This window comes from Camellia sinensis, unplaced genomic scaffold (genome assembly GCF_055761805.1).
Source record: "Camellia sinensis isolate YWXY unplaced genomic scaffold, ASM5576180v1 Unanchor12, whole genome shotgun sequence".
Taxonomy (NCBI): Eukaryota; Viridiplantae; Streptophyta; class Magnoliopsida; order Ericales; family Theaceae; genus Camellia; species Camellia sinensis.
The window spans coordinates 5112673-5126078 of NW_028128998.1; the positions used below are offsets into that span (position 1 = coordinate 5112673).

The window sequence follows — 13406 nt, forward strand, 5'->3', positions numbered from 1 at the left end:
CCCTAAACTTTAAAAGTATACAAATGGACTCCCTAAACTACTGAGAAATATCTCTTTGCATTATAAATTATAAAAGTGTACAAATGTCCGCAAATTATAAAAATGTACAAATTGAACTATTAATAGAAGGGGTTAAAATGAAACACACCAATAGTTTATGAGGTCTATTTGTACGTTTTTATAATTTAGGGAGACAAAGTAATACTTCTCAATAGTTGAAGGAGTCAATTTGTACACTTTTAAACTTTAGAGGGTCACAGTGATATTCTCAATAGTTTCTCTATGTAAATAGCCCTAATTAGAACTACAAAAACTAAATTTAGCACATGAGAAATTATAAAAACTACAAGTATAATTTGCTCAAGAATGTTTAATCAAAGTGTCCTTTCTTTTCTTTTTTTTCTTTTTTTTTTTATTTGATCCTCTTTTATGGTCAGTGCATTTTCACACCCATCTATTGGCAATTCATTCGTAAGGTTACATTTGGATCATAAATTTGAATAATAATTTTGAAAGGACAAGAAATATGTGAGAACAATATGAATGAAATATAAGGTTTTTTTTTTCCTATCAATTTCTCTCCCAATTGCTTTTCATTTCTAAATTCCTACTTAAACCAATGATTTAAATTATATGTAAAAGTCAGTAAGAGCACAAAGATGAACAATAAAGTTTTTCACAAACAAAAAATTATTGATCAACAAACTTATGGCATAAGCCTAACTACTCTGGCTTTTAATCTCATTTCGTATATCAAATCTGCAAAATGTATCATATCTTTATATATATGACTTAATACTAACTTTATCCTAAATTTATATTTCCACATTTTCATTTTTTTCTAGAGGACAAATGGAATAAGAGCCTTGATATTCTTGGGAAAGTCTTGAAACTTTGTAAGGTACCATTTCCTAGTGGCATAACTCGTCCCCATCAAGTAGATAGTGGTGCCTAGGGTGAATGAGAATGCATAGAGAGTTTGAGAAATGCAAGAGATCCCTATAAACCCTAATATTTCAAAAAGATAGTGTGGACATATCACTAGATCAAACAAGCCACCTTTGGGGATCTTGTACCCTTTGTCACCTTGTTCCCTCAGTTTAGAGAGTAGGTAATGGTGGTACAAGTTACCAGATATACCCATTAAAAACATCGAAATTCCGGCATCCTTAAGATCAAGTGGCGGCTCGGGGAACCCTAGGGTTAGGTGTTGGGCATAGATCATGGTTGATGTGGAGATGAAGTAGCTGAGAGAGATTGGAATTGCAACATCAAGGTACATCACACTGCTGTATTTGTGAATGAATAAAACCTGCAAAACAAAATGGATAATTGTTTAAATTCAAACAAGTGATAATTTGAGTAGACTAATTAATTTTTTTTTTTCCAATTTCAAATTGACAAACGGAAAACTTAGTTAAAATTTAATTGAGGTAACTTTAGTCTATATATAAAATAAATCTGAATCACACAATACACTGGCATTATTAGAAAAAAAATTAAAATTAAAATTAAAATTCTGAATACCTCAAAAAGCCTCTTGAAGAAATGGATGGTTAGAGCAGAATTGACCAACAAGAACCTAAAACCCTCGTTGGGGAAAATGCCGAAGGAAGCGACGCTGGCGAGTAACGCCGGCGTGTACGCAATTAGCATACCTGTTTTGGTGGACAGTTTGGCCCGCTTGGCCGAAGAAGAAGAAGGAGATTTTTGAGAATTATTACTACCAATGTTGTTGTTGTTGTCGTTGTTGTTGTTCCAGAACTTAGAATACTGCATGTGTTTGCCTTTGATTTCCGAGATCCCGGCGTTGGCCAAAGATGCAGGGCTGATCACAGACATGGCAGTTACGAACAATGAAGGTGGTGGTGGATATATAAATCGAAGCAATACAGACATAACCATGTTCATCCTTCTTCTCTCTCTCTCTCAAGGTTTGTTTGTGGAATAAGGTGCAGAAGGAATGAGTGTTGTGGTGTGTGAGAGTGCAAGAGGTGAGGCGCAGAATGTTCCACGCTGTTGGAGTATTTGGGACCTGAAATTGTCTCTCTTTCTCTTTCTCACTCTCTCTCTCTCTCTCTCTCTCTCTCTCTCCCATGAAAGGGATGTTGCTACTACCAAATTATAGGTAATTACATTCACCTCTCTTGAATTTTAAACAAATCACAATTAATTTTATATTTTTAACATAATAATTATATTGACCTCTTTTTTAAGGATGACAATATGAAAAGTTTGTAGTCCCCCGCCTAGTCTCATATTGGAAGCAAGAAAAATCAGATTGGTATCGCAAGCAAGAGCGTGTTAATTTTTTAACTTGAAAAAAAAAAAAAATTACAAAATTTATAAATAATAAAATATATTATGACTAATAATTTATCATTAAAGAAAGTTCAAAGATTAAGATGATAAATAAATTAGTGAAAAAAATTAAGTCGATTTGATAATCGTAACTTTTTAATTTTATCGTATTGTTTATTTTTTTAAAGACAAATATCATAAAATAAAAATATTATAATTATCGAATTGATTTAATTTTTTCCATGATATATGTTAAGAACCAAGAATGCACTCAAGGAAATTAACTCTACCATCAGTGCTAAGTTCAGTCAAATCACAGATTTTTAGTTATTCAATAAGGGATACTTACGTATAGGTCCTAATAAATGGACTTATTATCTAATAGGTCCTATGAGAAAAATTTGTCATAAAAAAAAAAGTCACTAATTGTAAATAAATAATTAAACACACAATAATTATTGAATTAATTTAATTTTTTTCATTCACGATATATATTAAGAATTTTACAAAATAAATAATTCGAATAATCAAAACAGGATCCGTGTTGGGTCAATAGGCACATCAAATTCTCTCATATTGAAATTTAAATTTGAGAAAAATTCAACGCTGGCTGTAAGTATTAAATCAAATTTTAATGTAAAAATGCTAATTAAAATAAACAATTAAACACACAATTAGATAGTTAACAGAATCTTACAGGAGACTCACACTGATTAGAAGCTAGCAAATTGCCTGTCCAAAAAACATAAAACAAAAAATAGAGGGGTTGAAGTGGGATTTCAGGTGCAGTATATTGGTGACCAGTGTCATTAATCCATATTTTTAACAAAAAAACACATCCACGAGTCTTTTGATTTCAAAAAATTGAATCTACTTTATAGTTTCAAAAAATTAAACCCACTTTCTAAAAAATTAAATTTTGTATTTTCCATATTTTTATTGAACTTTTTTAATATTGTGAACAATTTTTTTAATTTTTATATACACCTAACATAAAAATATTTTAAAAAATATAATATTTGTAAAAAAAAATCTGTAAAAAATTCACAATAAAAATAAATAAAAATAAAAATACAAAAATTAATACATTTATGTATTATTGTATATTTATTAATTTTTTAAAATATTTTTTTACAAATATTTTTTTTAAGTACATCTACATTAAGTGTATCTAAAAAGTTAAAATAAAAAAAATATAAAATCACTACAATTATTTTAAAACTTTACTAAAAACAAAAACAAAAAAAAAAATATATGAAAAAAAAATTAATTTTTAGAAAATTAATCAAAACCAAACAAGGTGAACAGGTTTTAGATTGTCTTGTCCTTTTATTTCCTTTTTTTTCCTATCAATTGAAGGCAGCTGTTTCAACAATTAACTTCACGGATTCACCAAAGATCCTCTAAAGTGAAATTTCTCTAAAGTTTCCTTAGAGTGCTACATTGTGTGGTTGAGATTTACTGGCAAGTCACGTCAGAAAAATTGATGTGACTTGTCAGTAAATCTCAACCACACAATGTAGCATTCTAGAAAACTTTAAGAAAAAATCACTCTAGAGGATCCTTGCTCTCAGGGATTAGAACAGCTGGATAACAATTGGACAGCAAAGAAAATACAAGTTCCTTTTGCACAAATCTGGAAAAACCCAGAAATAGTAACCAAAAAAACAAACATTACACAGATCCCCCACTTATAATGCACACAAAATAAAACTAGAAATGGAGAATCAGACAGAAAGAAAAGGGAAAAGAAAGGAAATGTCCAAAAACATACCTATACACTATACATCACCCAACCCAAAATCTTATATATCCCCAAATTACAATGGAATAAAAAACCTAAGCACCTCACCCTCACGCTGGTTCTTGCGCAAGCACATGTGCGAGAGAGCAGGGGGAGGCATGTCCAAACTATGGAGGATATGCTGCATATGCTCTACCACCCCGTATTAAAAGATTACAGATTTAATAAAATGATAACTAAACCTCACAATATCTCGCTGCTCGCTTTTTCTATTTCTTTTTTTTTTGCTGCTGGTGTCTTCTTCACAAAGCGTCATATTCCATCAGAGGGTTATCAGATTCGGCAGCACTGGCAGAGATTCAGTTGGCATTTCCTAATTGTAGATTCTCACTGGCTTCTCAAATGTGTGTCGATTCTGCACAATTGAGATTTAAGGTCACTACAAGTTCTTATGTTGTGTTTGGTTGAGGGATTTGATGAGGGATTTGGAAAGGGAAATGGAAAAGGTAGGTGAAATGTGAAAAAAATATACCTACATTTCACATAGTTTCACACACCTTTTCCCTTTCCCTTTCCAAATCCCTTCCTAAATCCCCTAACCAAACACAGCATTAATAACTTTAGAAGTCATAAACTAATACAATTTTAGCACAAAAGTTTACTATATTAGCCACAAAATTGAGACAAACAGCACAAGCCAGAGGCATAAAGAAAAACATCTCCGCTGATTTTTTAGACCACATACTTTCCTAAACTTGTATCTAAGCAATTTAAATCAATTCGAGGCACTTGTATACCTGATTGGCTGCATATGACCTTTTTGGAGTGTTGTCTGAGTGCTCCAATCCAAGGTACTGTTCCCAAGCACCATAGACATCCCTTCTCTAAAATAAAAAAAAAAGTGAAAAATAGAAGGGAGAAAACATTAATCACCTCAAAAAAAAAATTATGCATGCACATGCATGGGAGCGTGTAATGCTTCTGCTTGCGTGTACGCAGATGAGAGAGAGAGAGAGAGAGAGAGAATTTTATGTGCACCTGAAAGCGACTGGAAACGACATCCGAATCCTGAAGGTATTCAGGACGACCCAAAGATAAAAATGCAAAATTCCACTGAGGAAAAACAGTAATTTTAGAAAAATTACAGTAAAATAATTAACCAAACACATTCTCACAGAGAATGTTGCATCATAATGTTGAAAGACAAGGTTACACAGTATACACAGTTTTGTGTGCCAAGAAAAATATTAACTGCAAGAAAAAATAAAGGAGAAATTACAACAACAAAAAAAAAAACAGGGTATAACCATGAGAGAGAGACAGAGAGGGAGAGGGAATAGAAGCAACTATATCAAGATTATATATATATATAGAGAGAGAGAGAGGAGAGAGAGATGACCAGCCTTGCAAATTTGTTGAATCACAAGTTACTGGTCAGAATATGAAGATTTTTATAATATTAAAATAGAGAAAGATTCTGAAAATTTTGGACACAGGCTAATCTATTTTAACATTTTTCATTTTATGTATATCTATATTGAGTTTAATGACTAAAATACCCATCTTCCATCGATTTTACTAAATGAAAATAAGAAAATGGTTTAAACAAAAAACAAATCAAAATATTACTGTTTAAATTGACAAAATTAAAAAATTTAGATTTATTTTGTTACAAGGCTCAAACCTTTTTTTTGTAATTCTCCCAAAAATAAAAATATTATACCTTTGAAAACTCCTCTTCAGGAATCTGCAATTTCTTCTGTATGCGTACTTTGACTTCAGCCAAAGTCTCACTCTCGTGGATGACAAGGAAAAAAGGTTCCCCAAAATTCTGGACCTGCTGTTTAAAAAGGAAAAAATGACAAAGAAATATTACAATTTGTATTACTGAATCTCAGTTTACTGGTATTGTAGTTGTTCCTGGACACTGGATTTTGAAGGAAAGTTGTTGGCAGCCCATCCTTTCCACGAATGTAAATCTTTTTGACAACAGAGTCGAGCCATAGCACACGGTTCATCAAACACCAGAAACATTCTGAACCCTTAATTTTGATCGGAGCGCTCTCACAAATATGTAACAAAAGCACTCTCTCATATCCCCTGCTCCAACTACTTTATAAATGATTGGAACAATGGCAATACCGCTTTTAAATTTTCTATCAAAACAACTTACCACTTGGTTCTGAGCTGTATCTTTCATAAAATGATAAACATGAATAAGACGGTCATGAGGACCAAGGTTCTTCTCCTCCTCTGGAATCTGTTATGAGGAACAACTGTAGTCAGGAACCTCTACAAAACACTTTCCATATGACAATGTGAACCGATCCAAACAATCAAAGATCAGGAAAATTTTGCTATACCGGTCAATTCAACACAGCTAAAATGGCTTGTTGAGCTAGTGATATAATAGTATGTCAAAAGGCAAGTTAATAAAATAATGGGTAAATTACACTGACCTAACCTGTAATTTGAACTTATTACAACCTACCCCATAATTCGACAAAATTACATTGTCCTCCCTTAAATCTTTGTGATAAATTGGTCTAAAGACTAAAGCGTAAATAAGCTATTAATGAGGTATCTTTTTTTTTTTTTCTTTTTTTTTTTTTTTTTGATCAACAACAAAAGCTTTATTGATAAATCAAAAAATGAAAAGAGGATAAGGCATCCTCTTACAACAGGACAATGAGAATACAAACACAAATACCCCTAACAAGCTAAACACGGGCAAAAGCCTACATTGCACACACCGCCAACCAATCTCTAGCTTAGAAAAAAATTGGGACACTCTTAAATAAAGAGTTCCCCGACACCCAAAAAGAAGATAAGTGACAAATATATCCCACAAACAGTCCACCTCCCGGAACTTATCTTTTGCTTATGTAATGCCATATATTTTATTAAATTCACAACTTACCATTTTCTTTAAAAATAAAATCTAGCCAAATTATTTTATTTTTCATTTTTCATTTTAAATAACCTATTCAGCAAATGGTTGAACAGAAAACCATTGTCACAGTGGCACATGCTTTATCTCTGACTATGTCCCTCTGTTCCAATCCCTCCATCCTCGACTCTAACTGATCCAGCACCAACACATCCGCCGCATCTAGCCTAATGAGTCTTAGAGAATCTGCAAAGACCTCATCGACACCATCATTGCTTCCTTTCTCATCAACTGTGTAATCATGGGCAACTTCGCAAACATTCCGCTAGCTCTTGCCCCTGGTATGAGCACCAACGCATATTTTTCTCATACCCTTGTGAGCCATGAATCCAGCAGCATGTCCTACCTGAAAGCTCTTACCACCATTTCGTTGAAGGCTTTCCATCATTGAGCTTGTTCCCAAATCCCAAAATCATATAAAACCCTGACAGAGTAGATCAAAAAAACCCAACAGAAGTGTTGGAGTCGAGATGGGGTAGAGCGAGAGAAGGGGATCACAGAAGCGTTAGCAGTGGTGTTAGGCATGATGCCTGTGGTGGCTTCACTCTCACTCTCTCTATATCCAATGGCAATTGTGGTTGTTTGTTGTTTGAGAGTGGGAAGAGACAGATGACCTGGAAGAAAGAAAGAAAGAGGTTGTCGGGTTGGCAGTGGCAGCGATTGGTGGCCTTTGGTGGTTGTAGCTAGTGGCTTTTGGCTAGTTTGCAGAGCCATGAGAAAAGAGAATGAAAAGAAATGAAGGAAGAAAGGAACGTGAAGGAATGATAAAAGAGAAATTACCGGTGATGAGGAAGGGGGATGGTGGCGGTGGTCTCATGAAATGGAGGAAGAAATAAAATAGATATAATGGAGGGTAATTAAGTAAACTGAACAGTTAAGAAGAGGTCAATTTTGTCATTTGACATTAATGTCACTTAAAATACAAAACATTTTAGGGTAAAAAAGTAAATTAATCACTTCAATTAACACATTTAGAGTCTTTGTTAATGGAAGGGAAGTATCGAGTAATTTTCGTAACCTAGTGGGGCTTCTTGTATTATCTCTAAAATTCGAGGGAGGTCATTGTAACTTACCCTGAAATAATCAACATGACACCTAAAAAAAAGACAAAAGAAAGAAAAACTTGAACAAATTGAAAATATAAGAAACGAATGAAATTGAGAAGGAAAAATAACATTAAAAAGGAGAGGAAAGAAAAGGACAAAGGAGAAAAAAGTAAAGCCACCATCAACTTTGAAGAACCAATAGTTGTAAATTAGTATCTATCAATTATTAGCTCACAGTGTATTCTTACAGATTTTGGAAATCAAGAGACACAGCTACTATAATATTTTTTTCTAATTCAATGATCCTAAATATTCCTTACAATCAAAATTGAATGGAATGCATGTAGCTCCTAGATAGTTATTGGAAACACGAAAGCACAAGGTGCCCCAATGAAGGCTACGGTACGGTCTCAATCAGCTCAGCATTACCCGACAGCCCAAGCTGTTTATCGAAAGCATGGTTTCTTTCAAGTTTAGTGTTGACCTAAATCTATCTTACATGGATTCTTCTAACTGCATTAAGTACCCGTGTCAGGCACTCGACACTTGGGAAAAGATATGAAATATGTTTCTGACATATGTAGTTAGACATTCACCTAGCAAGCATATTTCGAGTCCAACAGAAAGCCAAGCATAAAACCTCCAAATTATGCATGAAATTCTCTGACACCTTATAAGCATCATTTTACCCTAGAAACTAAAAGAAGTGTATTAAAATTTATGAATATTTTCCATGTCCCCATATCTTGGACAAAAGAATTAAATGAATTAGACACTTAGATGCATACCTGCACCTGACACTCGTATCCAAGCCCAAACATAGACCTAAATAACTAGTTAGTCGAGAAAACAAACAATCAAGATGCAGGAAGCACCTTTACAAATATTGGAAGATCATTTTTGCAGAAAACTTGTATAAACAGGAAACACAAGGGACTTAATGCCACATGAATAAACCAGCTAAGGACAAAAAATTTGATTTCCTCCTCTGCACGTAATGTCCAGTACTGATCATTGATATTCTCAATCTTCTCATTAAGCGGGAAAATCTGTAACATATATGGTGCAGAATAAGATCACAAAACATAGAAAAGGTCTCAGATGATGCAAGTAGTGCTAGGTACACATAATTGCTCGTGCTCAGTAAACACTATAATAATTTCACAGCTCACCAGAAATCAACCCAGAAACGTTAGGAGTTTTGGAAGTGATTTGAGAATTATAAATTGATTCTGAAAAGATTCTGGTTATATTTTATTTTTTGAAAAGATTTAACTCCATCCACCAATCATATTTTCATGCAGTCGCAGTTCAGAGAAAAAGAAACAAAGAAAAAAAGTGAAAAACTTGAACGTAGAAAGGACAGCATCAAGCATCAACCACAGACCATCTGTCAAGATGCATTCATTTCAATAAGCTCTCACCAACTTTGCTTCAGAAGTAACAGTAATAGCTTCAACATTATCTAACACCCATTTCAATGACCTATCAAATTTGCTTCAGAAAGTAACAATAATAGCTTTAACATTACTTAATACCTTGTAGATCTTGTGATAGAAAACTTCAAGCAATCTAAGTTCCACATTTGGATGAGACAGCTCAACCTGTTTCAAAATAAGGAACTACGGGGAGTGGATTCTTGTCAAATAAAACAAGTAAATTTTAGCACAATAAGTACAAAAAATATTGTCGCAGTCCAATCAATACAGCAACATCTCCATGAAAAAAAGAAGTACATGACAAGTTAGAAAGCAAAGAAAGTTGCAATGGTTACCTTCCCCTTCAGATCATTAATAACATCTCCAACAGTGCTTTGTTTTGGTAATCTAATAGTATGAATTACTACCTGAAAATAGTTAAATCAAGATTGTATGAGAGACAAAAAGCTAACATATAATGAAGAAATGACTGCTTCGATTTCACACTCACTTCGTCCTTGGTAGCATCATGGAAAGCAACTTTTAGAGTTTTCAGGCCCTGCAGTTCTGGAAGAGGGATATCCAATACCTCATAGTAGAGAATATCTGAAGTCTGTCCACAAGGGAAGAAAACTAAGCCATCAGAAAATAGTGGTTATTCTAACTATAAAAAGCAAAATAAAAAGTCTAAATGAGTGACATTACAACCTGATTGTAGTGGACCAGCATGTCTGATAGATGATCCATTCCTCGATACTTGATTGGCTGGGGTTTAGGTTGCTGAGAGTAGCAGTTATGAGATGTAAGCCTTATTTTAGACGGATCATCCAAGCCAAGATGGCGGGCTAGTCTTTCAACAACATCATCATAAGTGTAAAGCTTTGACCTAAAAAATTTACGAGGGTAACCATATTTTTTTCCCAAGTAAATTCATAAAGAAGTTAATATAACAAATAATAAACAGAATAATTAGATATACAGAATAAATTTGTATGATAGATAAGATTTAGGAAAGCTTACAGCTCGAGACAGAACTCATCCTCCTTAGGTTTCTCCAAAGAACGGAAGCGAACAACCTATGAATCATCAAATCAAGTGCAAAACTAATACTGAGGGGATCATCAGAGAAAAAATTGCAAAAAGCTGTAATTAGAATGTCGACTACATTAAAATTTTTGACATCTTCAAACACCCAATGAATGCATTGTCCTCCATTACTAATCACTTGCCCGGGGGAGGACATAGATAAAAAAATAAAATAAATAAATAAAAGATAAAAACAGTTCACTTCTTCCCTTTTCACTGTAAGTTCTTGGGGAAAAGAAAAAAACAACTCATTCTTTTGTACACCAGTCACCCAACCTGCGGGTTGGGGGGGATTAGGAAAAAATATAAAATATGTAAGTTCAACTAAACAACCATTAAAGAAATAGAATGGTGTACAGCACAAATAAACCAAACCAAACTACGCATTATGTCTCAATTAGGTGGTGTCAGCTACATAATTCTTTCCTGGCCATTCCGTTCTATCAATGGCTATATGCTTTGTTAAATTAAATATATCCATATAATTTTTTACAACTGCATTCCATGTCAGTTTAGGTTTTTCCCTCCCAAACACTTTCATTTACAACACTCTTCCTTACTATTGCATCTACAGGTTGTCATTTTGTATAACCAAACCATCTTCTTCTTAGCATGGTCTATCTCAACTCAACATCTTTAATTTATGTTACTTCTACCATTTGTCTTTTGTACTTCGACCAAATATCTATTTAACCATATCCTCATCTCAGTTACAAACTGTAAGAATTTATGTAATTGTTGATTTATTGATAGATACCAGATTGTTGATTTTGTGTTATGTATTACAACTCCTATATATGGAAGAGAAGGTGGTAGTAGGTGTAGTGTAGTGGAGATGGTGTAGTGTAGTGGAGGTGGTAGGTGAAGTGGGTGCTAGTGGAGATGGTAGGTGGAGGAGTAAATTGGTAAATTCTAACAGCCCCCCGCAAACTCAAGGAGGATAGAAACTAACCAACTTGAGTTTGGAGAGAGGAACAAAACAAGAAAATACATAAAAATAAAAAAAAGATAGGAGACACTGTATGGTCGTGTCAGACCGTTGGTGAAGACACTGAAAGGTGGTGCCATAACGTGGTAGAGGACACTGTATGGTGTGCCATAACGTTGTAGAGGACACTGGATGGTGGTGTCATAACGGTGTAGAGGACACTGGATGGTGGTGTCATAACGTGGTAGAGGACACTGTATGGTGGTGTCATAACGTTGTAGAGGACACTTTATGCTAACTGGAATCAATGTCGGGACAGTTTATGGGGTCTTGTCGGACCGTTGAAAAAGCTAACCGGAATCAAATGTCGGGACAGTTTATAGGGTCATGTCGGACCGTTGAAAAAGGCTAACCGGAATCAAATGTCGGGACAGTTTATAGGGTCTTGTCGGACCGTTGAAAAAGCTAACCGGAATCAAATGTCGGGACAGTTTATAGGGTCATGTCGGACCGTTGAAAAAGCTAACCGGAATCAAATGTCGGGACAGTTTATGGGGTCATGTCGGACCGTTGTAAAAGGCTAACCGGAATCAAATGTCGGGACAGTTTATAGGGTCATGTCGGACCGTTGGTGAAGTTGCACCCTCAAAAGGCGTGCCCAATTTTATCAAAAGGCGTGCCATCAAAAGGCGTGCCCAATTCATTAAAAGGTGTGCCGGATTCATCATGGCGAGGCACGTGAGTGCCTTGGTTGGTGCGCCCGTTTGTCGGCTGGGGGTATGAGGCGCGCGATGCGCGTGGCTGCCTCGGCTATAAGACGAAGGCTGAGGCGGAGGCAAAGGCGGAGACAAAAAACTTGCGAGAGATATTCTGAGAGTTTCGGAGAGAGATTGCTGAGAGAGATATTCTGTATCACTCTGTTGTCTGAGAAAATGGCTTCATCGTCTTCCCGCGGGCTGCTCACCCTCTTTCCCGACCTCAACGAGTCAACGAGAGAGAGAACTGGTGCGGTGGCACTGGAAACTCAACCAAGCGCCCTGGAGTTTGCCCCGTTGAACTTTCCGATGCGGTCGGTGGAGCAAAGAATGGCAGGGCAGTCAGATGTGGAGGCCAATCAGTATACTTTGAAGGCATGTGTGGAAAGCATGACGGCGGTCACAAATTTGTCGAACCGGCTGCAGAGTAGGACAAATGAGGTGCAGCATTTAAACTCCCAGCTGGCTCTGCTCCAACGCATGTATAAGGATGCGCGAGCAGAGATAAGCGTGCTAAGGGCAGAAAACAAGGAGCTGAAGCGGAAGGCCATCGTGATGTTCCGATTTGGAGGGCCGCCATATGCTGCAGTGGAAGAGTATGGGGGAGTGAACGTGTTCGGCGGCGTGAAAAACACGGAGGCAACACCGTCAAGGCCCGCTCAGGACGGAGGCAAGAAGAAGAGACCTGCAACAGAGTAGAGAAGGGAAAAGAAAAAAATCTCACTGTGGGTGTGGTTGTTTTTGTTTGGGTTGTTTTTTTTTTTTTTTTTTTTTTTTTTTTTGTATGTAAAATGGTGATCGGGGTGAGCCCCGACATAAATAAAATGAGTTTGGTGTGCAGTCCGTCTGCTGCTTTTTTTTTTTTTTTTTTTAACAAAGGAATATAAGGCCAAGTGACCACCTTTTAAGCTAATACACATGGTCTGCTTCACGCGTGACAAAACCACCGCCACCTTTATCCCCATTGGCCGAGGTGGTTTTTATTGTATGTGGGCGAAAATAAAATAAAAAAAAGAAAGTGGGGGTGGTGTGGTGTGTAAAGCGTGAAGGGATGAGAGAGAGGAATAAAGTGTGTTTTCAAAAAAAAAATTAGAGAGAGTAGTGTGCTTTTGTGCTTGCATGTGTGTGTACAACTGTGTGTTCTCCGAGAGGGAGAGAAGAGGAGATAGGATGTGTGG

At 35.6% G+C, this 13406-nt stretch overlaps 2 protein-coding genes across 19 annotated transcripts in view; both read right to left on the reverse strand.

Moving 5' to 3' along the window:
- Positions 1-671: 671 nt before the first annotated feature.
- LOC145814671 (uncharacterized) lies at positions 672-2017 on the reverse strand. The gene is made up of 2 exons (XM_082911650.1): positions 1528-2017; positions 672-1312 (listed from the first exon to the last, which is right to left on the reverse strand). The coding sequence occupies exons 1-2, from the start codon at positions 1909-1911 to the stop codon at positions 842-844; spliced, it is 855 nt and encodes a 284-aa protein (XP_082767776.1). The 5' UTR covers positions 1912-2017; the 3' UTR covers positions 672-841.
- Positions 2018-3898: 1881 nt separating this feature from the next.
- LOC145814622 (ubiquitin C-terminal hydrolase 12-like) overlaps positions 3899-13406 on the reverse strand; it is a 37449-nt gene continuing 27941 nt past the window's right edge. For 3 of the 18 annotated variants that reach the window (XM_082911512.1, XM_082911504.1, XM_082911505.1), the window contains 11 exons: positions 10480-10535; positions 10168-10345; positions 9971-10072; positions 9816-9887; positions 9580-9663; positions 8917-9090; positions 6219-6305; positions 5769-5885; positions 5084-5158; positions 4843-4929; positions 3899-4460 (listed from right to left, as the gene is read on the reverse strand). In XM_082911512.1, coding sequence (XP_082767638.1) covers positions 4419-4460; positions 4843-4929; positions 5084-5158; positions 5769-5885; positions 6219-6305; positions 8917-9090; positions 9580-9663; positions 9816-9887; positions 9971-10072; positions 10168-10345; positions 10480-10535 — 1074 coding nt within the window. In that variant the 3' untranslated portion in view covers positions 3899-4418. Of the gene's footprint in view, positions 4461-4842; positions 4930-5083; positions 5159-5239; positions 5297-5768; positions 6146-6218; positions 6306-8916; positions 9091-9579; positions 9664-9815; positions 9888-9970; positions 10073-10167; positions 10346-10479; positions 10536-13406 lie in introns of those variants that run through there. The other 15 variants (XM_082911509.1, XM_082911506.1, XM_082911508.1 and 12 more) reach the window with 15 other exon arrangements.

Bases quoted from the DNA above. Each gene is read 5' to 3' on its own strand.
- LOC145814671 (XM_082911650.1), bottom strand. From the start codon at position 1,911: ATGAACATGGTTATGTCTGTATTGCTTCGATTTATATATCCACCACCA. The intron at 1,313-1,527 runs GTATTCAGAATT...TTTGTTTTGCAG, and splicing joins TCTTCAAGAGGCTTTTTGAG to GTTTTATTCATTCACAAATA.